This window comes from Brassica napus, chromosome C1, assembly GCF_020379485.1.
Source record: "Brassica napus cultivar Da-Ae chromosome C1, Da-Ae, whole genome shotgun sequence".
Classification (NCBI taxonomy): Eukaryota; Viridiplantae; Streptophyta; class Magnoliopsida; order Brassicales; family Brassicaceae; genus Brassica; species Brassica napus.
In genome coordinates, this window is record NC_063444.1 from 33505264 (window position 1) to 33519547 (window position 14284).

Sequence of the window (14284 nt, forward strand, 5' to 3'; positions counted from 1 at the left end):
ATAAATGCAAAAAAAAAACTTTTCTAGAATTAGGTCAATCAAAAATCGAATTACGAGTAGAAACCAACAGTAATTCTTACGATAAAATAAGAATAATTTAAAATAAGAATAATTTAGTGCATGTTCTCCATCATTTTTAGAGATAAACCTCAAATATACCATTTAAATAAACAAAAATAATAATTTTTGTATCAAATTTCCTGAGAATATTCAAACGAAACTCTAACTCTCAAATTCTAAACATTTTATAATTGAATATACTAAATCTGATGTCACTAAAAATAAGTATCAGAACCGACACAAGCGTGGTCGAGTGGTACGGCGGGCTCAGAAAGGTGCTAAGCACACCGGGTTAGAAACCTACCAAACTCTGATTTACCGGCTTGTGTGGCCATGCAACAGGAGAATCTAATTTTCATTGCGAACATCCAGGTCTATCTGGCGCCCGTGGACAGACACCCAAAGAATTAGTCGGTTTGATTTCCACCCGGATACCCTCGGTTATCAAAAACAGTATATATAAATACTAAAACCTAATGATAAAAAGAGAAATATAGGTTACATATTTCCTATATTCCTAGACAAACATTGAATCTTTACCATCTAATATATAAAAACTGTATATGTTCTTTTAAAAATCATATGCAAATCCAAAACATCGCATAAATTCAAAATTGTATGAAAATATAGTTTTTCAATAAAACTCGTCAAACTGAGCCATATAAGTAGAAATAAACATTAGAGGCTATTACTGATAAAAACAAAAGTTGCCAAACCCTTCCATCTCTCTCTAGGCCCTCTCTCTCTCTTCAAATCGTCATTTGCCTCTCTAATACCGGTGCGTGAGTTGATGGCGGAGATGGATTCTCCTTTTTAATTCTTTTTTCTTTTTGTTGGAGCTTCACTGGTTTTCTCTTGTTTGATTAGTTATGTTTCAGAGGCCCAATTTTGTTTAAGTGGTTGGGAAGAACCGAAGCCATATGACATAGTAGCTGCCGGTCCTGGTTATGTCAGATCTCCCATCTCATTGTTTTTCTGGCTTATATTCCGTTTCGGGACGCCGGAGGAGATGAGACACTATGAGATCTAGTGTTTTATGTGGAAGAGGGCTAGTTCTGGCATGTCAAAAGTGTAGGTGATTTTGCCATGTGACTTATTCGTTTGCTCCCCCGACGTCTTATGGGGTTGCTGCTGAGGTGGTGTAGCTTGTCTGGGATGCTGGGTGATATCACTCAAATTACCCTAAGTAGTGAATTACTCTCTCAAATAAGAGGTTCGGATGTAGTACATAGGGATCAAATCAACAGAGACTCTAGGATTACACAATAGATTATGGTTGTGGAATAAATCTAGATTAAATGGGTTATAAGTTTTAAAGCAGTAAATGGAGTGGTGAGCAAGTGTATTGCTCGATTGATTTTTTTTGGGGTTGTTAACAGTTGGGAGATATAGCTAGATTCCAGTATATTCTCAGGTATGATAAGTGAAACTTAATTTGGGTTTTTAGAGGTTTATTGATGTTAATCATTCTTGAATTCAAATTTTAGATATAATCAATCTGATTATCAAATCTTTATCTCGGATTTCAACTCTCGTATGTTAATCACGAGAAAGTGTCGATCGATTATTTGTAACGAATATTGATCGATACACCTTTCAAAATATCGATCGACAGGGCTATCGCTGCGTCGATCGATACTTCTTCCAGAAAGTTTTACGGACATGTTTGATCTAAATTCTCTAACTCGCTAGACCAAATCTCGTCTGTATCTTGTCAGTTAGATCATACTAGTTATTTTCAGGTATTGAGTCAAGCAATGGCTTGATCCAGCAATGGCTTGATCCCAATTAATCCTAAGATCTAAATTTAAAGGGTGATCTATCCTAAATTTAGCTTTAAGCATAACTAAATGAAAGAGTTATATCTCTAAACACCCTAACAATTTTTGTTGTCAGTAATACATTTATCAACCTATTGAGAAACCTAAATCTAACAATAAAGACTACTCAGACATATTCATGAAACACATAGTTATGATGGTGTGATTAATACTTAAATAAAATGAGTAAATAGAGTAAGCAACAAAATGAATAAAAGCAAAGGAGTTCAAGATTTTCTCTGTTTTGCAGTGTTGATCTATCTCTCCAATTCTAAGCTCTCCCCTTTCAATGGTGGCTTCTTGCTTCCTCCAAACTAGGTCTAAAAAGGTCTCTAGGCAAGTGTGCCTCTAAAATGATACAAAACCCTAATAAATAGCCTAACAGGCGGCCATAGACTTAAAATGTAATTATTGAAACTTTTGTGAAACTTTAATTCTTCTAATTTGTCATTAACTCCCGGATGGCTTCACCGTCGATCGATAAGAAGGGCCCATCATCGATCGATATTCCTTGGTAACAATCGGTCGATATTCTGACAAATAATCGACCATCCAGCAAAGCTCAGAAAGTCTCCAAATAGCTCCAAATACATTATTTTCTTCCAGATAGTACCTGAACCTATAATTACTCTAAATAGACTCTATATAGTAATAATATATCTTAAAACACTCATAAACCATGATTAAAAATGGGTAAAATCCATGGTCTATCAACTCCCCCAGACTTACTCTTTTGCTTGTCTCCAAGCGAAACACAACAGAGCAGTCTCTCTGGGAGAGGTTTGAAAACATCAGGAACTCACATGATTTAAGACTTAGAATCATCACCTCTACAATATTGCAATCCATATCTAAAAAGTTCTAATCACAAAAGCACTTTATACCATATCCTAACTTAGCAACCAAATTCATCTAGCCAGTAACTTAAAAAAATCTTGTCTGACATTCCCCTCTACCAACCTCATTTCTTTGCATAAATAAAAGTGTAGGCTTTACCTTGGGAGTATCGATGACATGATGCAAGGATTCTCAAACAAGTATCTGGATCTGCAGGTAAAAGTTAGTTCCTATCTTTTATCTCTTCTAATTTTTCTCTTTAGTCAAAGTCTGCTTATTGCAGGTTCATTGACCAAGATTGGACATGCTTCCATGAATCAAGCCTTAATGGTGGTTGCCACTAAGTCATATTCACTTCTTTTTGACATATATCCAAGAATTCATATGAATCGAACCTTGATGATTGCCGCCACCAAGTCCCGTTCTCTTTTTGTTGGAATCCTTATGAAGCAAGCCTTAATGGTTGTAGTCACCATGTTTTGTTCGGATTCCACCTAACTAACACCTAATTAACATAATATAATTTTATTTTATTTTTTCAATCTACCTATAAATCTAGGGTCGAAATAGAGAGAGAAAAAGTGATAAATCTACACAAGGTTTTACCTTCCAAACTTGTTTGAAGAATCCGATCCCATGTATACCAAGCCCCAAAACAAGCAGTTGTGTCAAGTTTAGTGTTGGAGGTCAGCTTTGGTTCCTTCAAGCAATCTCAGCAAGTGTGGACAGTTGACAGGTTGATCCACTTTAGTATCTTTAGTACTATGTACAATCAGAAAGTTTAAAATGGTGTTAAAAGAGTGGTGAGATAACAAGCAAAAATCTAATAAGATCAGTATTCCCTTCTTGACTAACTAAAAACTTTTTTTTTTTTAATTTAAAAATTCATGAATAAACTAATATCAGTAAGTACCTCTCCCAGACTTAAACTTCACTGTCCCCAGTGATATTCAGTCTAGGATTGGTTAGTTAGGAAATAAATAATAACTAATAAGTTAAAATGTTAGACAAGAGAAACAAATGTTTGTACAATCGTACCCATCTGTCTCCAGTGTCGATCGATATATACTTCTCTCGATCGATCGACATAAGCGCATTTCTGTCGATCGACGTAAGGACCTCATCGTCGATCGATAGCGCCGAAACAGAAAATTTCTACGCTAGGTGGAACGTGTCAGTGTGTCTAACCCATAAGTATTAGTCAGATAGGTTAGCTCTGTTAGACAATCCAAACACATGCAAGGTCAGTAAAATAAATAAACTCCAATCATAACATAGAATAATAAGTTCGAAAGTAAATCCTAATAGTACAAAGGTAAATGAAAACATAAGTAGATATGGATAGAGATATGAGGACTAGTCCTCATCAGTGGTGTCGTCGCTGGAGGTGCCTCTGCGCTGGTGTGATGGTCCTGCTGCCGATGGTGAGCTGGCTCGCACACTCCTCCTTCTCGAACAGCGACATCTCGATACTCTGGCCCAGATGGCAGTGAGAGCATCGACTACGACGCGCTGGAAATCTCCCTCAGGGCGTGTAGACATGTCTGGCGTAGGCGGGAATGGCGGGAGTGCGGTCTCGGGCTGATGCGGCTGAGGTCCTCCAAAGTCGCTGGACCATGTAGCGTCACGAAATGGTAGCTGGGGCGCGGAGGAGGCGTGGGTTAGGGCGGAACTGAATGCTAGCAAGACCGTGGTCGAAATCTGTGAGTGTACGAAGTGGCAGCCTCACAAAGTGAGTGCCGTTCTCGTCCCTGAAGCACCAGTCACGGTCTTCCTTGAGCAACTGAGAGCTCGTGAGATGTGCTGCGTCCATGTAGACGAGCCGGTCATCCATCTCAGCATCGTCTAATGGAACTCTGAAATGTATGAAAATCGGGGAAAGTAGGCTCCCGACCGTCTCCTTCTTCCTTCCCTGAGACTGAAACGGCTTCATCCTAAGCTTGACCAGATGCTCAGCAAAAACGGCTCCAACGTTGGGTCACACGTCGTCCGCGGGCTCCTCTATATCCTCCATGTGAACCAAAATCCTCACCGCGTAATAGGCTAATGTGAGCTCCTGTACCCGAACCTTATTAGGTTCCATTTTGCACAACAGAGTGTTGGCAAGGACCATCATGAAGTAGCGCAGGGTCGGGTGATGGATGTCTGTCTGGAGAGTTTTGGCGGACTCGAAGTAACCGGTAGCTATGTGCTCCCAGAATGTCGAAATCCCTGGGAACTCGGGTACGATGGCGTGCTGACATTCGGTGTCAAGCCCGTAGATAGTGCAGAAAGTCGAGAGAGGGACTCTCTAGCGGATTCCGCGAATGAAGAAGGTCAAGACACCCTCGTTAGCTCTCGTTGCCCTCTCGTTGGCATAGTAGACGTTCAACGTGGCCATGAACTGGCGGACCAGCTCCGGGTAGAGAACCTGTGGGTTAGTGGCCAAGTTCCCCATACCCAGCTCTGCGAACAAGTCCTCGAGGCCTGATTTGATGCCCAAAGCTCGGATCACATCTGGATCGACGAACCGCGTCGGCTCGATGGAGGCCTTCAGCCACTCATTGAAGAATATGGTGTCATAGTCGTCCCACGTGTCCACGATCGCGCGGTTTCTACATGCCACGCTCTTTGCCGCGTTACTTGTGTCGTCGAAGTGGCCAAAGAGCAGGATAGGTTTGTCTTCGTGCTCGTGTGGCCAAGGGTATTGGTCGCGAACCGGTGGTGGTGGCGGAGCTGCGCTACTGCCGCCTACGTCGAACCTTCTCTTCGTCCTCCTTTCATACATCTGCAACCAAAAATCATGAACGAAAATAGGAGTTCAGTTTGGTTTGATGGTTTGGTGCAATGTCGATCGATGGAACGATTGGATGTCGATCGATATTTTGGTGCGACAATCGATCGATGAAACGTGTGTATCATTGGTCGATTACGCCTTCGCGGGAACCTGCAAAAACCCATCGATGCAATTCGATGTGCATGGCATATATAATCGGTTTAATCGATCAGCAGTCCCTGTTCTATCACTCTTTTAGCATGAATTGATCTATAAGGGCATGAAAATCCCGGTTCTAGCTCATTCTCTATTTCAACCCTGGGAAGAACGAAAAATTAGAAAATTTCATGTTCATACCATGATGATGCGTGAGTTTAGTGATCTAGACGGATAAAGGGTCGAAAATCAAGTGGATTGAGCGAAGAAATCTTTGAAATTGGCCGAAAAACGGGAGAGAAAAGAAATGGGAGTGTTTTCTTAGGGTTATCGGGTTTGTGTGAATGTCGACTTAAGTGTCGACTTAATATGATCCTGCGTCTGTTCATTTACTATCGATCGATGATGGAATGTCTTCATCGATCGATAGACGTTATGTTTTCAGCAGCTTCGTTTTTTTTTTTTTTTTTTTTTACTAAATCCTAATTATCGAAAGACTAGAAATGGGTTGCCTCCCATTCAGCGCTTATTTTAAGTCTTTAGCTTGACTCGACATTTAATTTTCTAATTATCGGGAAGGGGGTCTAAGTTTATAGGACCGATATTTGGCGGTTTAGCCCAATAGTGTTTTACTCGTTGGCCATTTACCGTGAATTCGTCTCCTTTATTATTTATAAGTGTAATGGCTCCATAAGGATTTATGTTCACAACAGTGAAAGGACCTGACCAACGAGATCGGAGTTTTCCGGGGAACAGTGTTAGCCGAGAGTTATATAGCAACACTTGATCGTTTGGTTCAAAGTGCCGAGAAATGAACTTTTTATAGTGATATGCTTTCGTCTTTTCTTTGTATATCTTCGAACTCTCGTAGGCTAAATGTCGAATCTCATCCAGCTCGTTGAGCTGCATGAGCCTCCTTTCGGCAGCCGGTTTGATATTGAAGTTTAATAATTTAATAGCCCAGGCTGCCTTGTGTTCCAGCTTGACTGGTAAGTGACATGATTTCTCATACAGTAGGTGAAAAGGGATGATTCCTAAAGGAGTTTTGAACGCAGTCCGGTATGCCCAGAGTGCATTGTCCAATTTCCTAGACCAATCCTTTCGAGACGTTCCCACAGTCTTTTCTAAGATTTCTTTGATTTGTCGATTTGAGATTCTACCTGCCCGCTCGTTTGCGGGTGGTATGGTGTAGCAACTCTATGGTGCACTCCGTTCTTCCAGAGTGGTCCTTCAAAAATCTTGTTAATGAAATGATATCCACCGTCAGTTATGACTACTTGGGGAATTCCAAATCTCGGAAGATGATGCTTTTGAAAAGCTTAATAACGACGGACGCATCATTTGTTGGGGAAGTTACTGCTTCGACCCATTTTGACACATAATCAACAGAGACTAAGATGTACTTATTCCCATAAGAGGAGGAGAAAGGACCCATGAAACTTATTCCCCAACAGTCAAATACTTCTACTTCTAGAATAGATTTCTATTCCATTTCATGTCTTTTACTTATTTGCATCTCCGTTGACATATGTCGCATTGCGCTATGAATGCATGAGCATCGCGAAACATGGTTGGCCACCAGAATCCTGCTTGAAGGATTTTTGATACCGTTTTAAAGGTCACAAAATGCCCAGCATAATCGGATTCATGGCATTGGAATAAAAAATCATGTATCTCAATTTCGGCGACGCAGCGTCTATACATCCCGTCCGAGCAGTGTTTGTAGAGATATGGTTTGTCCCAGTGATATCTCCTAACTTCTCTTAAAAACTTTTTCCTTGTATAGCCTCGCAACTCTTCGGGCTCTATGCCAGCAGCTAAATAGTTTACTATATCAGCGTACCAAGGTCTACTCTTTGACCTTGCCCAACCGCGTGCACTTCCCAATACAGACTTTCATCTACGGGGGAGACGCGGTCTGGGTACCGCTCATTGTACGTGACATTAACTCTTATGTCGAAGGTGAGGGTTTCAGGATTTGTCTTTTTGCTTTGTTCATCTGAAGTGTCGATCGACATATTATCGTCATCATTGATCGACCTGATATTCCCGTAATCGATCGACATGGCATCATTGTCGTCGATCGACAGGTCCTCGGAAGTGAGACATACATTCCCGATGAATGAATTCGTTTGGTAAACGTTTTCAGTTGGTAAGAAATCATTGATAGGGACGTCGTTTTCTATTCTTATCCGGGAAAGATGATCGGAAACTCCGTTTTCTACTCCTCTTTTAACTTTAAACTCGATGTCAAATTATTGAAGTAGAAGGATCCATCGCAGGAGTCGTGGTTTTGCATCTTTCTTTTGCATTAAATATTTAATCGCAGCGTGGTCAGTATGGACGATGACTCGCGAACCGACCAGATATTTGCGAAACTTTTCAAATGCATAAACTACAGCAAACAGTTCTTTTTCTGTTGTTGTGTAATTCCTTTGTCCTTGTCGAGTGTTCTACTGGCATAATAAACTGCGTGTAGCTTTTTGTCTTTCTTTTTGCCTAGAACTCCTACAGCAAAATCGCTCGTATCGCACATGATTTCGAAAGGAAGATTCCAGGCAGGTGCTTATACGATGGGGGCAGTTATCGAGACTTTCTTTATTTCTTCAAAAGACTTTACGCATTCTGGTGAGAAGTCGAATTTAACTTCTTTACAGCGGAGGGAGGTGAGAGGTCTAGCGATTTTGCTATAATCTTGTATGAACCTCTTGTAAAATCCGGCATGTCCGAGAAAACTTCTAACATCTTTTACGTTTGTGGGTGTCGGCAGACCGGTCATCACTTCAATTTTTGTCCGATCTATTTCTATACCAGCAGCGGACACTTTATGTCCTAGGACGATTCCATCGTTAACCATAAAGTGGCATTTTTCTCAATTTAGAACGAGGTTCTTTTCTTCACATCTTGCCAAAACTTTACATAGGTTATCGAGACAGTTTTTGAAACTGGATCCATATACTAAGAAATCATCCATAAAAACTTCCATGAAATCTTCTATCATATCAGTAAAGATTGACATCATGCATTGTTGGAAGGTGGTAGGGGCATTACAAAGACCGAATGGCATCCTGTGGTACGCGAATGTTCCATAAGGGCATGTAAAGGTGGTCTTTTCTTGATCGTCAGGATGTATGGAGATTTGGAAAAATCCAGAGTATCCGTCAAGAAAATAGTAGTATTGGTGATTTGCCAATCTTTCCAACATTTGATCAATGAAGGGTAAGGGAAAGTGATCTTTTCTGGTGGCAGCGTTTAGCTTCCTATAATCGATACACATTCGATGTGCAGTGACAGTTCGCGTGGGAATGAGTTCGTCCTTGTCATTCTTCACTATAGTGATTCTGCCCCTTTTCGGTACGACATGCACGGGGCTAACCCAATTGCTATCCGAAATCGGGTAAATGACTCCGACATCTAGAAGTTTAATTATTTCCTTTTTAACAACTTCTTTTAAGTTTGGGTTCAGTCGCCTTTGGTGTTCCACTGACGATTTTGAACCGTCTTCTAGGTTAATCCGGTGCATGCACAAATCTGGAGAAATGCCAGGAATATCCTCGAGAGAATATCCGAGGGCTTTCCTATATTTGCGTCGTTTATTTAATAACAAAGCTAATTCTACATTGGTCAAGTTGGCGTTCACGATTACGGGGTAGGAACTTTTATAGAGAAAAGCATATTTGAGTCCAGCGGGTAGGTGTTTTAACTCTATTTTTGGTGCTTTTTCAGGATCCCATTCCTCCAAGGGGGATGGTTGTCGGTCGACAGCTTTCAATAAGTATCGATCGACATTGATTTTCGAAGTGTCATCCTCTATGTCATCAACGTTCGCTATTTCCATACTCGCGTCCATTAATCGTGTGTATTCCCCAGTTCTACTGTTGACACTAAATGTTTGTTCTTCACTAGATGTGAGTATTTTCTCCAGGGGATCATCTGAGCACAGGTTTATGGAAGACTCTTCAGTCAATTCGCAGATATCATCCACATAGGTAGTCTATTTATCGATTAAAGGTCGTCTTATCAGCTTATCCATGTCAAAGGTCATCAGAATGTTTCCAATGTTTAGACTTATTCTACCCTCCTGGACATCGATTATCGCACCTGCTGTAGCTAGAAACGGTCTACCTAAAATGAGGGGATCCTGTTGTTTATTTCGGTATTTCAGCATCACGAAATCCGTTGGGACTTGACAGTCATTAATCCTTATCGGCACGTCGTCAAGCACTCCCTCAGGTAATCTAACGGATCTATCGGCCAGAACCAGAGTTATTTTGGTAGGTTTGAACTTGTCGTATCCAAGTGATATCGCAACAGAGTGCGGCATGAGGTTCACGCTGGAACCTAAGTCACAAAGAGATCGAGGAAAGCTTTTGTTCCGTATGTTGCAATCCAAAACAAAGCTGCCCGGATCGGGTCTCTTGATCGAAGTTTCGCCTTGGATTATTGCACTTACTTCCTCTGAAACCATCATGACACTACGCTCAGCGGCTGGAAAGCTGTTGGATACCATGTCTTTTACATATTTTTTTACTGAAGGTGATACTTTTATGGCATCACTCAATGGCATCTCCAACGTGATCTTGTCGAATGCTTTCTTGCAGATTGCTTTATCTAACTCTCGCTTAGTCTGCGTCTTGTTAGGAGGGAAAGGTGGTAGAGTTCTATACACTCTTTTCATTCCTGGTTCAGCAGGAGTTGAGCGTCGATCGATATTGTTTCCACTTTGACGATCGATATTTACTGTAGTTCGTCGATCGACGTTGATCCTCTCTTGTCGATCGATCTCCACATCTTCTTCCAACCCTACTTCTTCCTCCTCGAGGTCGATGGCCACTTCCTCAGTGTTGGGCAGCTCTTTCTCTTGTTGGGGTCGAAAACGGTTGCGACAAAGTTAACGTCCAAATCCCCGCAAAATACAAGTATGTCTTTTCGCAACAAATCATGCTCGGTCAAGAGAACGTCACAACGTAGGTTCCCGAGATAAAGCTTCGTTCAAATTCTATTTAGATCAAACATAAGCCATCGGAAACATGCCCAGACCGGCTACGGACAGGTCCGAGTATGACGATCGGAACACAGACGAACCAAGCTCGGTCATTACGCTAGTACCGTACATGCACGCTGCCCGTTCGCGACCGAGCATCTGTTCCGCTCGATCGCTACGTAGCGACCGAGCTCTTCCGAAACGTTGATACGACATTAGTCCATGCATTCTCGTCTACCCTTCGATGCTATCTCCCGAAGACCGTAGCAAACCCATTTCATGTTTCCCGCCATTCTAAGTCATCGATCAAACTTTACAGTAAAATCCGCGGAAAGTTCATTATTTATCGAAAGAAGCCGTAATAAATGCTTCGAGTCAGAAGGCGGCCCAAAAGGACCTAAGACATGACTCGAGGCCCAACATACGATTTCTTAACCAACAGCCCATAAGCCGCATGACGGTTTACGCTTGGTTCTCAAGGAAAGATAAATGTCAAGTTTCCGTGGATAAACACGAAACATTGAAGATAATTACGAAGATCGGAAAAATTGGAATATCTCCATTTTTAGGCTATGGCGGCGGCTTAAGGGCAGAAGAGGAAAAGCGTAAACCGACCTAGGAGCCAGTATATAAGAAAACCTAGACGAGAAGCATGGGGAGGGACTTTTCTCAGAGCAAACTTAGCACTTAGAGCAATTAGGCATATTTCTGTTCTTGTTATTCGAGCTGCGACTCAACTACGTTATTGCCGTCTTAGGGTTTTAGAACTTGGAATCTCGCTGACAGCTCTCGTAGCCCAGGCTCTTATCTTTTTGTAACGCTCAAACGCGAATTCGGAATAAGATCTACTTTGCTCTCTTTTCGATTTCTTATACTTTATCATTGTCATTCTTGTGTTCTGATTTCTTGGCGTGTGGTATTAGCAGATATCCGGGACCTCTGGGAAATTAAGGTTTTCCTAGTTTCCTTATTTAAATGGAAATCGACAGTGCGAATTTCGGTTCCCACAGTTTGGCGCTAGAAGGAGGGGGGTACGGATCAATCTAACTCTCAACCACATCACGCTCAACCAGATATGTCAACTGACGACGCGGATAACGTGCAGACTCCTCTTCACGGAAGCAGTGGCACTGACCTCCACACTCCCACAGCGGACGTATCCGCGGCCAACACACCAGCAACGGCGCGGCGCTCGAGGAGTTTAAAAAGATGTTCGCCACCTACGAAAAAAGGTCGGAAGAATAGGATAAGCTCGTGAGCACCTTGACCAAACAAGTTGAAACTTTAACGGCAAGGACTCGAGCAATCCGCCCCCGCGGAACCACTAAAGTCCGCGGGAAAATACTCGACTTCGCAACCCCACTCGACAGGCCTGGAGCCGCGCAGGAATGACCTTTGGGTCAAAACCCTAGCGAGAAATCTCTCATCGAAAAGGGAAACCCTGAAAGTCCTCCGCCTCCCACGAAGGCTTCGGAGGACAACGGAGCCGAGCAGGTTGACCTGGATCCTAGCGATGTCTCCAACGATACTGATGAGGACGTCGACATACATCCAAGGAGGACCAAAAGCCGATTCGCTTGGGAAAGCTCTCCGTTCGACAAACCAATGACAGATGAGGAGGAAATCCTCTATTGGAACGAAAAAGAAGAGCTGGCTGAAAAGCAAACCGAGCTCACTCGCAGTAAACGCCGACAGGCTCGGAAATCTGCTGGCAAGACGTCGGATATCTGTGATCTTCGCGACTATATCACCAAGACTGCGGCAGAAGTAAGAGCCGTGAAATCCCAAATCCATCACGCTACCAGCGCTGCACCCGAGATCGACAGGCTGCTGGAAGGGGCTCGGAAGACCCCCTTCACCACTCGCATCTCAGATATGAGGGTATCCGATCCGGGAAAACTCAAAGTACCGAGGTATGATGGTACGACCGATCCGAAGGCGCACCGTCAGGCTTTCCACATCACGATGGGAAGAGCGAGGCTGAAGGACGTCGAAAAAGACGCCGGCTACTGCCACCTGTTCGTCGAGAATCTGGAAGGGGCAGCCCTCGAATGGTTCGCACGCCTTAAGCGAAACTCTATCGGAAGTTTCCGACAGCTCGCATCGGAATTTCTCAAGCAATACTCTATGTTCATAGATAGAGAAACTTCCGATGTGGATCTCTGGAGTCTGTCCCAGAGGTAAGATGAACCCCTCCGCGAGTTCATCAGTCGATTCAAGTTGGTAATGTCCAGGTTCGGCGGGATAAGCGACAAGGTGGCCATTGATGCGTTCTGAAAGGCGCTCTGGTACAAGTCGAAAGTCAGAAAATGGATAGCCCTCGACAAACCGCGGAAGATCCAGCATCTCTTCGAGGACAATTTTGAGTCTCCCGGAAGTGTTGACCAAAATTTTGGATTTTTTGTATAACGCTATTACCCTTGTGTCGGGTGTACGAGAGCTATCTCTACGAGATGGCTTTGTCTGTTTAGGACGTTAAGAGTTTGTTGTGATCAGCAACAAACCTATCGGTAGATATTACAGTTTTTGAGTCTTCGCGAAGGATACGTGTTTTAGAAGATGTTAGTGCATATGACTGTTTGGTCTTCCAAGAAGATGTTTTTATCGAGGAAGGCATTTTTGTTAGTGCATGCCGCTCTTCGTGGTTGAAATATTTGCGGGCTTGAAAATGTTTCAGGGTGTTGCAAGAGTTTAGTCTTAACCTTAGACTAAACTTACGTCGGAGAAACATTTTTGGTTTGTCTGCGGATGTTCGCAGCCAAAACTGTTGCTACTGTTTGAATGCTAATGGTTTGATTTGCGATCGAGGAATTATGACCGACGGGTCGCTTAAATTTGTCCATGGGAAGAATCATTATCCTTCATTATGCTTTGTGATGCGTTGGCCTTCCGAGATCTGTTTCGTGCATTTTTTAGGATGTTTCGTATATCTCTAGGAGCTTTGTTACGAATTTTTCTTTACATGCCGCGTGTTATGGGTAAAACGTAGCGGGATTAAAGTGAATTGGGGAACATATTGAACTTGGTCGATTGTTGACAAGTTTAGATTTTCCGTCAACCGTTTGGTTGTCAGGATTGAGTTTTGTCACGAAGAATTTATCATATGATTTCCAACTATGGGTTATACGATAATTGTTCTCTTAATAGTCATATGACGTTTTACACAAATCGCAGATTGCCGTTTAGCCGTTAAGTGATGGAGCGATGGATGCTCAAATACTTTGGCTTGGCGTGAAGGAAGTGTTCACTCAGTTAGCCAAGGACATTGTAGGTCAAGGATTAGACCATGTTACTTTCGTGTTAACATTAAGGTCATGTTAGTTTACGATTGTCCTTAATGGGGATGCCAAATTCTGGTTCAGACTTTCACGGGAAGGCGTAATTGACCGAGGGCAAAAGAGCGCTTGTCGAGATTGATAGGCCAAATTTGCCGGGGTTATCCATGTTAAGATGGCGTAAAAATGATTCTCCGCTTTAGGTTTCAGTTATACGATAAATGTTTCGTATAATGTTACCTATAGTCTTATGAAAATTAGTTCGTTTTTGTCTGAGGAAGACGAAGCCTAACCAGTGCGGAGTTAGTTACGGGATGATTACCTGCTTGGATGTGACTGAGGAGAACGAAAAGCAGAAGCGAGCAAGCCGCAGGGCTAAAAATCAGATCTATTAGAT

At 42.4% G+C, this 14284-nt stretch overlaps 1 protein-coding gene across 1 annotated transcript; it reads right to left on the reverse strand.

Annotated features, from left to right (window-relative positions):
• Nucleotides 1–9622: 9622 nt before the first annotated feature.
• LOC125579952 lies at nucleotides 9623–10306 on the reverse strand. Its single transcript, XM_048743869.1, has one exon. The coding sequence runs from the start codon at nucleotides 10304–10306 to the stop codon at nucleotides 9623–9625; it is 684 nt and encodes a 227-aa protein (XP_048599826.1).
• Between the last annotated feature and the right edge of the window lie 3978 nt (nucleotides 10307–14284).

Coding starts and splice junctions, on each gene's coding strand:
- LOC125579952 (XM_048743869.1), bottom strand. CDS start 10,306: ATGAAAAGAGTGTATAGAACTCTACCACCTTTCCCTCCTAACAAGACG.